This window comes from Miniopterus natalensis, chromosome 20 (assembly GCF_054644295.1).
Source record: "Miniopterus natalensis isolate mMinNat1 chromosome 20, mMinNat1.hap1, whole genome shotgun sequence".
Classification (NCBI taxonomy): Eukaryota; Metazoa; Chordata; class Mammalia; order Chiroptera; family Miniopteridae; genus Miniopterus; species Miniopterus natalensis.
This window is the reverse complement of record NC_142100.1, coordinates 4,163,636-4,177,532: the sequence shown is the minus strand read 5'-3', so window position 1 is coordinate 4,177,532 and position 13,897 is coordinate 4,163,636. Positions and strand designations below refer to the sequence as shown.

The following is a 13,897-nucleotide window of genomic DNA, read 5'->3' as shown; positions in this document are numbered from 1 at the left end:
ATTCTATCTTCACAAAATCCAAAACGTTATTTTTGACTATGAAACCACAGGTCCTTGACCACTATAGGTACTCAATAAAAACTGTTTGAGAAAAGGATTGTGTAAAAGCATTATCATTAGTTCTTTACATTTTAAGTACATAAATATTACAGTAATATTGTTAGGGCTAAATGTGTTGCTGTGGCTTTAAAGATAAGTTATTTCCTGCCCTGGCTGGTGCTGCCAAGTGGTTAGCGTGTCAGCCTGTGCACCACCAAAGGGTCTCGGGTTTGGTTCCCGGAGGTCAAGGGCACGTATGTGGGTTGTAGGTTTGATCCCCCGCCCTGGTCAGGGAGTGTGCAGGAGGTAACCAATTGATGTCTCTCTTTCACATCAATGTTTCTCTCCTCTCTGCCTTCCTCCCTCCCTTCTACTCTATAAAAAAAGCAATGGAAAAAATATCCTCCGATGAGGGTTAACAGCTATTTTCTTAGTAGCTTAAAAGTGTAACAATTACTATTTAGTAAAACAAGTTATGGTACTAAAAACAGGTTAAAAGACAACCATGTTATTGCTAACTCTTAAAGCTGGACATGGAGGTTGAGGGATAGTGAAGTTTTTGCTTTCTTCCCAGCCCAGTAGTGCCCTGTGCAAATTTCAGAACCAGCCGTCTAGGCCAGGACATTCCCTTACAACCACCTCCTTACAAGAATTCATGCAAAAGTAAAATGGTTCTGTTCATGCCGCCCTACACAGACTTACGCAAGCAGAGCTAGACTATCCAGCCCATCTTCCCACGTTAAGGTTGTTAGAATCAAAAGTGGAAGCCATTTGTTAACACTAAAGTGAACGGAAAAGGGTAGATGCTGGTATTCCTATGGCCACCTTGCCTGCATCTTCAAGTTTTCGCCAATAAATTTATATAATACTCTCCAGGGACTTCCCACAATAATTAGACTATTTAATGCATCCTAATATCACTTTGTAATTGTCCTCAATTCATCTTGTGTATGTCAGTCTCTCCTGCTACCCTGTAGATATTTATGAGTGGAACATCTCTTTACTAGCTTTGTGTCTACTCCCTCAGCCAGGGCTCAGCCCACAGCAGAAACCTGATTAAAAGCAAAACAAAACGAAGTAAAAGACAAAAATTGATTTGAATCATTGGGATCCTCAAAACCCAATTGCTTAGACTTCTACTTGCAAAGGTAAACCTGCAATTGTGGATACCCAAAGCAGTGGGGAAAACACAATGGGAACGCAAACTCAACAGGACCAAACTAAGCACGTCATTGCGTGTGTACTTGACTTCCAATCGCAGATAAAAACAGGTTTTGGAGTAAATCTCTCAATTGAGATGAGCTGACACTTCACAATTCACTATACTATGTAGGAACAAAAATACAGGTTTTAGAGTCAAGTTTACCAGAATTTGAATGCCTGGATCTCCTCCCCCAGTTTGAAGTTACTCAACTTCTCTGAACCTGTGTCACCTGTAAACACATTCTTGTTCAGATTAACTGAAAATACAGCATACAGTTCCCACCCTTCTCCCAAACTCCAATTATTTTCTATTACACAGGCCCAGCAATGTGTTTTCCCCCATCCACATAAAGTGCCATTTTTCTGTAACTTCTCACTGATCAAACTTAATAATTATTAGCTGCAGCTGTTCTATGAATGGCAGCCTCTTGGTTATGTTCACTGAACTAGGCTAATGCTGAGAATTGTGGTTACTGGAGACTGTTTTTATGAAATCAGATTGTAGTCCATGAAATACCACTTGGATTTTACTCAAGAACCATGAGGGCGAGTGAGGAGGGTTCTCTAAGCCTTAATTGTGACACTATAATTCTAAACTGACCACCAGGGATGTTTGCTAGATCTACACATGGCCAGGTGGTGCAATTACCTTGGTTCAGGCTTGAGGAAATGGAAGCACATCAGGACAAAGTGACTCACAAGATTCTTTGCTAACATAACCCAGCAATAAGTGAACCATTAAGGCCTTTGCGCCTATGCAGTTACCTAAAAGCTGTCCACTAGTTAGAACACATTACCCACTATCAGCTTCTGCTTCTCTAGCCTACTTATTTTGTGGGTGAGGCTGTGATTATCACCAATTACTTGGGGTGGTTAACACACAATACAACATGTAAATTATAGAATTGTGCACCTGAGACCTATAGAACTTCAATTATCACCCAATAAATTCAAATGAGGAAAAATGGAACCTTTAGGATTTGTTCAGGGAGGTGAAGCATTTGAACTTTGGTGTCAGTTCACCTTCCTTCCACACAAGTACTCCATCTTGAAAAGCATTAATTATGGTATCTGTAGTTCAATTTTAGGGCTAATAGTGACTGCTATTATTAACAAGCCTAGAGAGGTCCAAACTAAATTTCTCCGATTTCCTTTCACTCAAAACCTTCCTGAGGAGTGTGCTGACGTATAGCAATCTGTATTTGACAACCCAAATACTGCTGTAGAAGTATTTAGGTGAGGGGAAATCCAACCCCAGGAACTTAATGCTGCCCTCATCAAACATGGAGTCAGACAAGTGTATGGTGCCAATTTCAAATAGTTTTATTTATGATGTTGCATTTTCCACTTTACAATACAGTGTTATAAAGTGCTTTATTTTTTCTCCCTGTGCACATAATCCATATTCAAGTATCAAGAATGCCCAGTTATTTACCAATACAGAAGCTCAACTTTTAAAACTGCCACGGAATTTGCTACAAATTTGGGTCCTTCAGTTATTTTGTGTGGAACAATGCTAAATCTACGCTCAAAGACGGCTTAATCAACCTCTTCAATGGTGGGCCCAGAGGACGCACCACCAGATGGAGGAGCTCCACCACCAGGGAAGCCTCCAGGCATTCCTCCTGGCATGCCTCCTGCGCTCTGGTACAGCTTGGTAATGATGGGGTTGCAGACTTTTTCCAACTCTTTCTGCTGATGTTCAAACTCTTCTTTTTCTGCAGTCTGAGAAGGGTAACAAAATGTTTTACTACCAAAATCCAGCTTTACACACCTGATGCAATCCGCTAAGACATTAGACACTACTGTCACCGTAACAAAGCCTATGTATGAAATCTCTGGTCACTCAGACATCCAAGGAAGGAAGCTAATTACCATCACAACTAATTCTGGTGGAAACCGCGAATGTTTGGACCATTCATCATTGTGACCCTATGAATTTGTAAACCCAATGAAGCATTTACTAAAGCCCTACACCCACCCACTACTCTCAATTTTAAAGAATTTACATACCTGGTTCTTATCAAGCCAGTTGATGATTTCATTGCACTTGTCAAGAATCTTCTGTTTGTCATCATCATTGATCTTGCCTTGAAGTTTTTCATCTTCAACAGTTGCTTTCATGTTGAACGCATAGGACTCAAGGGAATTCTTTGAGGACACCTTGTCCCGCTGCTTCTCATCTTCAGCTTTGTACTTCTCAGCTTCCTGGACCATGCGCTCAATGTCCTCCTTGCTCAGACGACCTGTGGAGTTATTTAGGCATGGCCTATTAAATGTTTGAAACCTACAACCCCCCATCTTGGCTAAATGCCCTGGGCAAGGGGCAGCAGAAATATTTCGAGCATGCAACCATGAAGACCCAAAGCATATCTAAGTCCAGATGGCATTGACACACTCAAAATTGTGCTTCCGCTTACCCTTGTCGTTAGTGATGGTGATCTTGTTCTCTTTTCCTGTGCTCTTATCCACAGCAGAGACATTGAGGATGCCGTTGGCATCAATATCAAAAGTGACTTCAATCTGAGGAACACCACGAGGTGCAGGAGGTATGCCTGTGAGTTCAAACTTGCCAAGCAGGTTGTTATCCTTGGTCATGGCACGCTCACCTTCATAAACCTTGGTAGAAAATAGAAATTACTATGAAATTACAAGATTTCTGTGCTAGTTTTTAGTATTAAGAGCTCAATTAGGGAAGACTGACCGCTCAGACATCCAAGGAAGGAATTGGCCAACACGAGACTTCTGGTGGAAACTACGAATGGTTTTGGAATCCATCATCATAGCGGACTAGTTTCCCCCCGTTTTATAGGGCCTCTCAGAATGTCAGCAAGATAAGAGAGAAACATACCTGAATGAGCACACCAGGCTGATTGTCAGAGTAGGTAGTGAAGGTCTGTGTCTGCTTGGTAGGAATGGTAGTATTGCGCTTGATGAGGACAGTCATGACTCCACCAGCAGTCTCAATCCCAAGGGAAAGAGGAGTGACATCCAACAGCAGCAAATCTTGAACATTTTCAGATTTGTCTCCAGAAAGAATGGCTGCCTGGACAGCTGGATTAAAAAGCAGTTAGTTTAAAAAAAAAAAGTGCCACACAACTCATTTTTTCACTAACAAGTTTCAATCGCTCAGACATCCAAGGAAGTTAGACCATCATTAGCTAAGCTTTTAGTGGAAACTACGAATGTTTAAGAATCACTCATCACAGCGAGTCAAGTTCAAGCCTCTCAGAACCATTCCAGCTAGGATAGTGGGATTACCTGCACCGTAAGCAACAGCCTCGTCAGGGTTGATGCTCTTATTCAACTCTTTGCCATTGAAGAAGTCCTGCAGGAGTTTCTGAATCTTGGGGATACGAGTAGAACCACCCACCAGGACAATATCATGGATCTGGGACTTGTCAAGCTTGGCATCCCGAAGAGCTTTCTCTACAGGGTCCAGGGTGCCACGGAAAAGGTCAGCATTCAATTCTTCAAATCGGGCACGGGTGATAGAGGTATAGAAGTCGATTCCTTCATAGAGCGAATCAATCTCAATACTGGCCTGGGTACTGGAAGAGAGAGTACGCTTAGCACGTTCACAAGCAGTACGAAGGCGCCGGACAGCCCTCTTGTTCTCACTGATGTCCTTCTTATGCTTGCGCTTGAACTCTGCAATGAAATGGTTGACCATTCTGTTGTCAAAGTCTTCTCCACCTAAGTGGGTGTCCCCAGCTGTAGATTTGACCTCAAAGATTCCATCTTCAATTGTGAGGATTGACACATCAAAAGTGCCACCTCCCAAGTCAAAGATCAGCACATTTCTTTCAGCTCCAACCTGCCATTAAAATAAAGATTACTTGTTATCTAAGTTCCTGATGACTCAACTTATTTTTACTAAGGTTCAAATTTAATGTTAAAGCAATGCAGGGTATGCCACACAAATGGTACATACCTTTTTGTCTAAGCCATAAGCAATAGCAGCAGCAGTTGGCTCATTGATGATTCTAAGTACATTGAGACCAGCAATAGTTCCAGCATCTTTGGTAGCCTGACGCTGAGAGTCATTGAAATATGCAGGTACTGTGACAACAGCATTGGTAACAGTCTAGAAATAGGGGGAAAAAAAGTAACTATTGTAGCCCAGAAGCACACTAGTCCCATGAGCACCTATTGCACCTGCACTCAGAATAGAACAAATTACAGAAAATATTCTGGTGAAAATAAATGGGCCAACTCCTGATAACTACAATTCTGTATATTCTTGGTCAGTTAAAACCCAAGTTATCCACTCGCCAGAAAACCTAAATATTTGGTGTTCTAATCTCCAGCTATACCTTATCCCTCTAACACTACATTACTCACCTTCCCAAGGTAGGCTTCTGCGATTTCCTTCATCTTTGTCAAAACCATAGACGACACCTCTTCTGGATAGAAACTTTTGGTCTCTCCCTTGTATTCTACTTGGACCTTGGGCCTGCCAGCATCATTCACCACCATGAAGGGCCAATGCTTCATATCAGATTGGACAACGGCATCATCAAATCTACGTCCAATCAAGCGCTTGGCATCTACAAAAAACATCAAATGGAAATCCTGATCAATTTACTTCTACTTTTTCAAATACCCTAGCTTTCCATTATTCAAGCACTAAGGCAGATGCCTACCAACTAAAGTTCATTTGACTTCAACTTCTACAAAGGCCAGCACATTTCATCCATGTTTTCCTGATATCCTAAGATACCTCAAAATTCAGCCTAAGTAAGCAACTATCTAAAGATTGTGGCTCAAGTTGATTTCATTTAAGCTTTTTGATTTTTCTAATTCTCAGGTTTTTCCTGGCTGCCACACTTAAATTTAAACTCGAGGCTCTCAAAGAGCATGCTTCCTAGTCTAGTTTAATTCATGCCATAATTTTTATTTGAAATTAGGAACTTACCAAAAACCGTGTTGGTAGGATTCATTGCAACTTGATTCTTTGCAGCATCACCGATCAATCGTTCGGTATCAGTAAAGGCAACATAACTTGGAGTGGTTCGGTTGCCCTGATCGTTGGCAATTATTTCCACTTTTCCATGCTGGAAGACACCCACACAAGAGTAGGTGGTGCCAAGATCAATGCCGACTGCAGGTCCCTTAGACATGGCTGCTGGAAAAAGAAAAGTTTAAGCACTTAGAAACGTTCCCTTTGTTAAATGTGAAGTCAGCCTTTTAGCTGTGACCACTTAGTAATGAGCCCCCCCAAAAAGGCCCTTGCGGGCGGTAACCACGTGCGAGGGTTGATGGCACCGCTGCAGTACAGGTTGCCTGTGGCCCACACGCGGCAGAGCCCGCCCCTGGCTTAAGCACCCGCCTGGAGGGTCTGACACTGGCGACCACGTGGTCCCGGGCCCGACCTTGTGTCCCTCCACTGCACTTCCCCACAACCCAGCTCCCGGAGGCCGCACGGCCCGCATTCAGAGCGCTCTCGGAAGGGCCCTCCCCCACCTTGGCCGCATGCCAACGACGGCTGCCTCTGAGAGCCTAGGAGGAACTTATCTAACCAGGGTGTCAGGGAACGAACGGGCGGCTGGAAGGCGCCCCACTTCCCGTGCCCGGAAATCGGATGCGGCCCCCTCCTCTCCCCCTCCGCGCAGGCCGGTCGCTGCCTGCTTCCCGAGGGTGCCGGGCCTGCGCCCCCGCCCGCTCCTCCACCGGGCCTGCGCCCCCCGCCCGCTCCTCCACCGGGCCTGCGCCCCCCGCCCGCTCCTCCACCGGGCCTGAGCCCCCCGCCCGCTCCTCCACCGGGCCTGAGCCCCCCGCCCGCTCGGCCACCGGGCCTGAGCCCCCCGCCCGCTCCTCCACCGGGCCTGCGCCCCCGCCCGCTCGCCTCCCCGCCTGAACCAACCTCCCCGCCTGGGCGGAAGGCTCGCCGCACAAGGCGCACAGGAGCCGCTGGGACCCCTCCGGCCGCCGCAAATCCGCTCAGCCTCGGCCCCGCCGGGTCCCCCGTTTCTCTGCCAAACTACCAAAGGCTCGAAAGACAGAGGCCTCGCCCTTACCTTGAGTGTACGCCCGGCTTGCACAGACCCGACCTAGGCAGCTGCTCCCGCGTTCAATGAGACCGGCTTCCGCCGCCACCCTGGCTCTTATACCCTCTCTCAGAACCTTCCAGAAGGCTCCCTCCCTGCCGGCTGCCCATCAAGGCTGCCTCGGCCAATGGGCGCGCAGCCGCCTACACCAGCCCCAATGACTAACGCGCCTCTGCCCCTGGGCCTCGCCCCCTCCAGTCCGCCTCGCGATGACGCACTCACCGCAGGGTTCTGGAACTTTCATTCTCGCCCCCACTCTCCGAACAGCCCCGGGGAAAGGGCGGGTGGGGCCGCGGAGCCCGCGCGCGGGAGTCCTCGGTCACCCGGGCGGGGGAAGGGCGCGTCCGCTTCTGCGCGTGCGCCCCGCCAGCGCGGGCGGGGGGGCGGGCGGGGGAGGAGGGAGAAGGCGGGCGCACGTGCGACCAGCCAATGACGGGGGCCCGGGCCGCGCCCCGGAGCGGGCGGCACCGAGGGAGCGCGCGGGCGCGCGGGGAGGGCTCGGAGGGCCGCGGGAGAAGACGGAAATCGGGCTAGGACAAAATGGCCGCGAAGGTTGTCGCGCCCCTCCCCCCCCGGGCCCTGCGGACACCCCAGACCCTCCCCCATCCAGAACCCCCCCGGGCCCTAGGGACACCCCAGACCCTCCCCCACCCGGACCCTGCGGACACCCCAGGCCCTCCCCCACCCGGAACCCCCACCCCAGCCCTGCGGACACCCCGGACCCTCCCCCACCCGGGCCCTGTGGACGCCCCAGACCCCCCCCCCGGGCCCTAGGGACACCCCAGACCCTCCCCTCCCTTACCCTGCGGACTCCCCAGACCCTCCCCCCTCCCGGGCCCTGCGGACACCCCAGACCCTCCCCTCCCTTACCCTGCGGACTCCCCAGACCCTCCCCCCTCCCGGGCCCTGCGGACACCCCAGACCCTCCCCCACCCGGACCCTGCGGACACCCCAGGTCCTCACCGCCCCCCGGCCCTACGGACACCCCAGACCCTCCCCACCCGGAACCCCGGCCCGGGCACTGCAGCACCCCGAGACCCTCCCAGGTGCCCCGGACCCACGTTTTGTGGCCGGGGTGCGTCGGGCTAGCGCTGGCCCCAAGGCACCGGGTGAAGGCTCCGGGCCCTGGGCGCTCCTAGGACGACTTATCCAGGGGCACCCAGCCTGCGGTTTGGGGTCCCGCCTGCGCGGGGTGCGACCGGCTAGACAGGCAGACCCACCACCGTCGTCCCACGAGGGCACTGGGGGCTCGCGCCCCGGGCGGAGCTCCGGGGGGCCTGCTCAGACCCCGGGGGAGCCCGGGCCCGCTGCCCTGCCCACCCCCGCCGGGACACCGGCTTCTCGGCTCAGCCCCTCCGCTCGCCCGCGCCCTCAACCTCGCGGTTATGGGGGAGAGGAGGTTCGCGCTTTTTGCCTGCAGGCCAACCGGCGCTGGGGGCCTCGGTTTGTGGGCGCCGTGCCCTTGCGTTAGACGTTGGGCCTCTAGGTGAGGTCGTACCTCCCCTGCTCTGACTTTCCAAAATCTCAGCGGGACGCGGCGCAGAGGCGCTGCGAGGCCTCGGGGAGGGCACGAGGCGGCGCCGAGCGTACCGGGCGCGCGGGGGCTGCCCGCGGGTCATTCGGGGCCTTGGCGCCCCGACCGCCCCCAGCGGGCGCCTCCGGCGGCGGGCGCCTCGGCCCGGGGCCGGCGCAGCCCGGAGACGCTCCAACAGATTCTCTTTCTCTATTTGCCTTTTGGGGGGAACGATCGCTTGATTCCGTGGAGCACCGCTCAGGAAGTTAAACTTACATGATGCTTTGACACGGTAATGCTTTCGTTTGTTACCTCATTTAATCAAAACAGTTTTCTGAGATATTTATCAGTCACTCCTGTTAGGAGAAAAATGAGGTTGAGATGTTATTTGTGGGAAGTAAACAACTAGCTGAGCTACAGTCAAACGTAGCTCATTGATTCCAGATTCTTTGGTCTTTTTTTTTTAGTTACGCTGTAAATTATTTCCTTTCTAGAAACACCCTAACTCCGACTCCCGAAAGAGGAAGGTGCGCGCTGGCAGGCGCCTTTCTTGGTGTCTGCAGTCTTCCTTTCCCCACCCGGTTTATTAAGTACAGCCTCTGAGCTACACCCTGTCTTTTGCAGTTTTTGTAATCCCTGAACTGCCTACGACGTTTTAGCCACTGAGCCAGGGGAAAACAGAACTGGGGCCCAACTCCACTGGTTTGGGGTAGTCCGTGGAATCACAGTGATTTTGAAAGCAGAACAGATAAACTCTGTTTCTGGTCACTCAAAATGCGTTCTAGGACGGACTGTGTTCTTATGAAATAGAATGATTCCGAATCTATATATTTAAAGTTCAGGATATGATTAATGTCTTGTCACCACCTCTAAATGCACAGGGTTTCAAACACGGTGTCTGCACTGACGGGGGCGGCGGTGCAGGGGTCTGAGGCCTGGGGTTGCTGACTGGGAAGAGGGTTATGATTAACGTTTTTGAATGCCTGTCACGTGCCAAGCGCTTTTCTCAGTGCTTTGTCTGTATTGTATTACCTCATATAATTCTGTGACTTTTTCAGAATTATTTGACTCCCTTAGTGTTTACTTTTCTGTTTGTACTTTACCTTGCATAAAATATTTGCATAGTAAATATTGGTGGTTATTTTGATAAAGTCGTAAGGGCGGGCTCGAGCATGAACTCCATCATCACTTGGTTATCTCCAGTACTATTTAGCATCTTACCTTGTGAGAAAAACGTGCTTGGTATATCTGTGACTGAAATCAATAAATAATAGACCATACTCAGTCTGAGTTCTTCTGTTCTTCAGTTGGCAGAAAGCTAATAAATTCCCAGTGTAGGTTATATGAGCTTCAGCCTCTCCTACAGTATCACCTTTACTTACTTATTTTTTAATTGCCCGTACAAATGCATCTGTAATAAATACTTGTTTTTTGTGATCAAAGTCCCAATTACAAGGCAACTTAGAAGTTAAGGTTAAAGTATAAATGGCTTAACAGAAATAAAGCAAAATTATTGTCTTTTTGCAACAGCAATTCTGAAATTGTTTTTATACAGTGTAACAACAAAGGCATCAGCTTTATTATATTACAGTTTTAAGTTTGGTTTATATATTTTATTGAAATGGTTATTCTCTAAATATTCACATCATTCTGTATCTTCCTCCTAACATATTTTTCTTCTCTCGTTTAGTGATTTTATCCTTTTTGTTTCATGTTCAAGAATCAAATTTATTTGACTTGCAAAGTTAATGGAATGTGGTTTGAAAACAGTAGTGGCTCAAAATGTATCTTAAGCCCAGAGCCTGACATAGAACCCAAAAGCCTGACTCAGAGAAGTACACTATCGTTGCTAAGGCATCACCACAAGCCCTAGAATTTCTCAGGTTTTAGGTAGTTACCAGTTTTGTGACTTTTTTGTAGATTTCCAGTGTGAATAGATTTCCAAAAGAATCTGTATTTAACTGGTATTTCAGTCTTCTGATAACTACATGTTTAAATAACCTAAACATCCTTTTCATGCAAAGGGGACTGATTCCTACTTTCAAAGGCGTGGGCATGAAACCTTACTTTCAAAGGTAGGAAATAATGATCAGAGCAAAACTGCTAGTGATGGTAGAGCAGCAGCCTCCACCATGCCCCCTTTTGGCTCAGGTACTCTGGGAATGAGAATTCTCAGTATTACATAGCAGAAATGATACAAAGCTGGATACCACCACCAGAAGAATGAAAAAGTAAAGTGAGGGATTTTATATCTTACAATGAGGCAGTATCAGTACAAGAAACATTCCAAATTTGGTAGCCCTCTTAAACTAACACCAGACATTCTTTACACTACTTCCTTAATGTCTCTTACTTCTTAACTTTTTTAGAGTAAGACAACGCAGATGAAAACTTTCACCCAAGGATAAACCCCTATTTCTTTTGTTGTTGTTTTGTTAATTTTCACCTAAGGATATTTCTTCCATTGATTTATAGAGAGTGGAAGGAAGGGGGGCGGGGAGAGAGAGAGAACATCGATATGTCACATTGATTGGTTGCTGCTATTGGGGCCAGGGATCAAACCTGCAACCCAGGTATGTACCCTTGACTGGGAATTGAACCCACTACCCTTCAGTGTGTGGGCCAACACTCTAACCACTGAGCCACGCTGACCAGGGCAAACACGTTTCTTAAAGGGCTTTAGAAAGAATGCATTTGCAGTATGTGAGGACACTTGTGAGAGTTAAATGTAGGAATGAAAAACCAGAGAAATGGGGCACAATCCTAGATCAACCTTTTCCCTTTAAACTGATTTAGAAGCAGTGCTTTCATCACCATGTTCAGCATTACTTTTTCTTTTCTGTAGCCTGTTGCCCTTCTAATAATAAATCTTTTGCTCTACTAGTGATCTGTTGACATTTGCACTAGGGTCCTCGAAGGGCTATTTCAGGTTTTGAATTCTTGCATAGGATGAATTTGAGTAGCATAGTAGTCAAAACTATTAAACGGGCAAGTTATTTTATTGGAGGCTGCTGTTTGTTTTTTTAATTTTTCAGACCTCTTTCTTTTCCCATGGACCAGCTCTTTTGAGAGCTATCCCGGTGAACCATTTCTGCTAAGCCTTTCCAAGATGCCAATAATCAATGTTAACTGGCATTAACCCAGACCTCTCTTGCCACTCACTAGAAATCCTTACCATCTCTTCCCTAAATGTTAATTCCATTTTCCTATAGCCCAGAGCTAGACTTCTTAGAGACTAAGCTGGTAAAAGACTGAACTTTTCTCTCTCCACTTCTCAGGCAGGAATGATTTTGACATATTTGCAGTGCCATTAGGAAATGTTGGCAACCCCTGATCTTTCTGGTAATTGAAGGCCTAGAATCATCAGAAGTCCCAGGTTCACATCCCTTTTCTAAAATGAAACAAATAGAGAATGCTCCAAGTTTGGTGCAATTCTAAACTTCCTGATGCCATTTTATGACATTAAGAAAATTGATGTAATCTTCCTTTCTAGTCCAGTCTTGAAATTCTGGTTTTGTATGTTCTCAGAAAGACTATAATAGTACGTCAGATGATCTTTCAGCATCTTTAAAAGATCTCTCTTTTGCTGTAAGACTTCTTTCTAAGGACCTTGGTAAATGACATGTAATGAATGTTTTCTTGTTCCAGAGAGGTCCAGCAGGGAAGTCCTTAGAGACATCTGATTTGAGGGAAAACCCACCGTTGTTCCAGTATACATTTCTGAATTGTCAGTGACCCTCTGAACATCATTCAGATGAAAAGTTTTTCAGTCCCTTGTCACACATTTTGGACACCTTTTTTAGTTCTCTAATGGTTCAATATAAGTAGAGGGAAATTAGTGCTGGACAGAGTGGGAGAAACTCAGTTGTTCTCCATCTCCCATTATTTCAATTCCCCTTGAGTTAATATCCAAATCTTAAGGTAAACGAGGTCAAGACAGATTAGGAGACGTTTCCTTTTTTGGAGTTTCTCAGAAGTGATAATCCCAGGACATGGTCCAGAGGTGTGATATAAGGCTGTGGGTTCTGCTTGACTCTCTGGGTGATAACAATAATCCAACAGGTTTGCAGAAAGGCATAGAAAATTTATGAGAAAACACTTCATTTCTTCTTGACAACTGTGACTTGAAGTGTTGATACAAAACATCTCAGGTGAGAAGTTTTACATGGGTTCACCTCCCCTTTCCTCAACCTTTCTCACGACCTGTCCTGGTCAACAAATACACAGACTTGGACCCCGGCTTCCCCCCACTCTTGTCTGAACCCTTTTGGGAGATGATCAGCTTACATTCTTTCTCGTTTCATGTCATGTAAGGAGAGTGCCCCTTTGAATCTGTTCCTTGCAGTGTCCCCTGCTACATAAGTGACCTCTCATGACCCAAGGGGATTGTGTGGCTGGTGACTGAACTACGGTGACTAGAAAAGTCCTAAGATTCCAAGGAAAGCATGGGAGTCAAAGTCCGCTGTAATTAGACAGTTTGGAGGGGTCTGCTCTGGCTGGGGATCGTGCTGGGTGCGGTTTCTGCTTTGGTCAGGGTAGCAAGGTGGACTTTCTTTGGTTCAGCACCTCTCGCCTCTGGCTCCACTAGTCTGTATACCCGAGTGGCCAGCCCTGGCTGGGGGGCTGCCTCGGTCGACAGTGTCTGCTGGCTGCGGGAGGCACTATTTGCTGTGGAACGAGTGGAGGAAGAGCCAGAGCGTGAGCTCTGGGAGCCTGAAGAAGAGGAACTCGGTTTCACAAGGCGGGCTTTCGGGGCCTCGGCATCTTCTCTGAAGAGAAAAAACAGCAAAGATAGAATTTAATACTGGTAAGACTGTGATAGTTTCCACCATGGTTGCTTCCTTCTGAGGGTTCCCAATAAACTCCTCAAGCTGGAAACCTCAAGTAATACCATTGGAAGGCAGTCATTGAGGCAAATGGGGACTTCCCCATTTTCTGAGGCTTAATGTTTGGCTTAGGCCTTTGTTAGCTCAGAGATCAACTCTGTTACTCTGGGAAAATACGCACTCCCCATTGAGATGGTCTAGACTGCACTCCCCTTGATTTGCGGTTTGTCTGTGCAAACCCTTTTGTGGCCCATAGGCTATGCCTG

General features: G+C 47.5%; 2 protein-coding genes and 2 non-coding genes across 5 annotated transcripts in view; all 4 read right to left on the bottom strand.

Annotated features, from left to right (window-relative positions):
* Window positions 1–2,542: 2,542 nt before the first annotated feature.
* Window positions 2,543–7,338, bottom strand: HSPA8 (heat shock protein family A (Hsp70) member 8). Its single transcript, XM_016217398.2, has 9 exons — window positions 7,263–7,338; window positions 6,161–6,370; window positions 5,587–5,792; window positions 5,177–5,329; window positions 4,504–5,059; window positions 4,094–4,296; window positions 3,663–3,861; window positions 3,256–3,488; window positions 2,543–2,967 (listed from the first exon to the last, which is right to left on the bottom strand). The coding sequence occupies exons 2-9, from the start codon at window positions 6,363–6,365 to the stop codon at window positions 2,782–2,784; spliced, it is 1,941 nt and encodes a 646-aa protein (XP_016072884.1). The 5' UTR covers window positions 6,366–6,370; window positions 7,263–7,338; the 3' UTR covers window positions 2,543–2,781.
* Window positions 3,946–4,031, bottom strand: LOC148090774 (small nucleolar RNA SNORD14). Its single transcript, XR_015716254.1, has one exon. It is a non-coding gene; the product is annotated as a small nucleolar RNA SNORD14 (small nucleolar RNA).
* LOC148090773 (small nucleolar RNA SNORD14) lies at window positions 4,368–4,454 on the bottom strand. The gene has a single exon (XR_015716263.1). It is a non-coding gene; the product is annotated as a small nucleolar RNA SNORD14 (small nucleolar RNA).
* A 1,766-nt stretch (window positions 7,339–9,104) lies between the features above and the next one.
* Window positions 9,105–13,897, bottom strand: part of CLMP (CXADR like cell adhesion molecule) — a 98,155-nt gene continuing 93,362 nt past the window's right edge. For both annotated transcript variants that reach the window (XM_087828569.1, XM_016217385.2), the window contains exon 7: window positions 9,105–13,574. In XM_087828569.1, coding sequence (XP_087684695.1) covers window positions 13,274–13,574 — 301 coding nt within the window. In that variant the 3' untranslated portion in view covers window positions 9,105–13,273. The remainder of the gene's footprint in view (window positions 13,575–13,897) is intronic.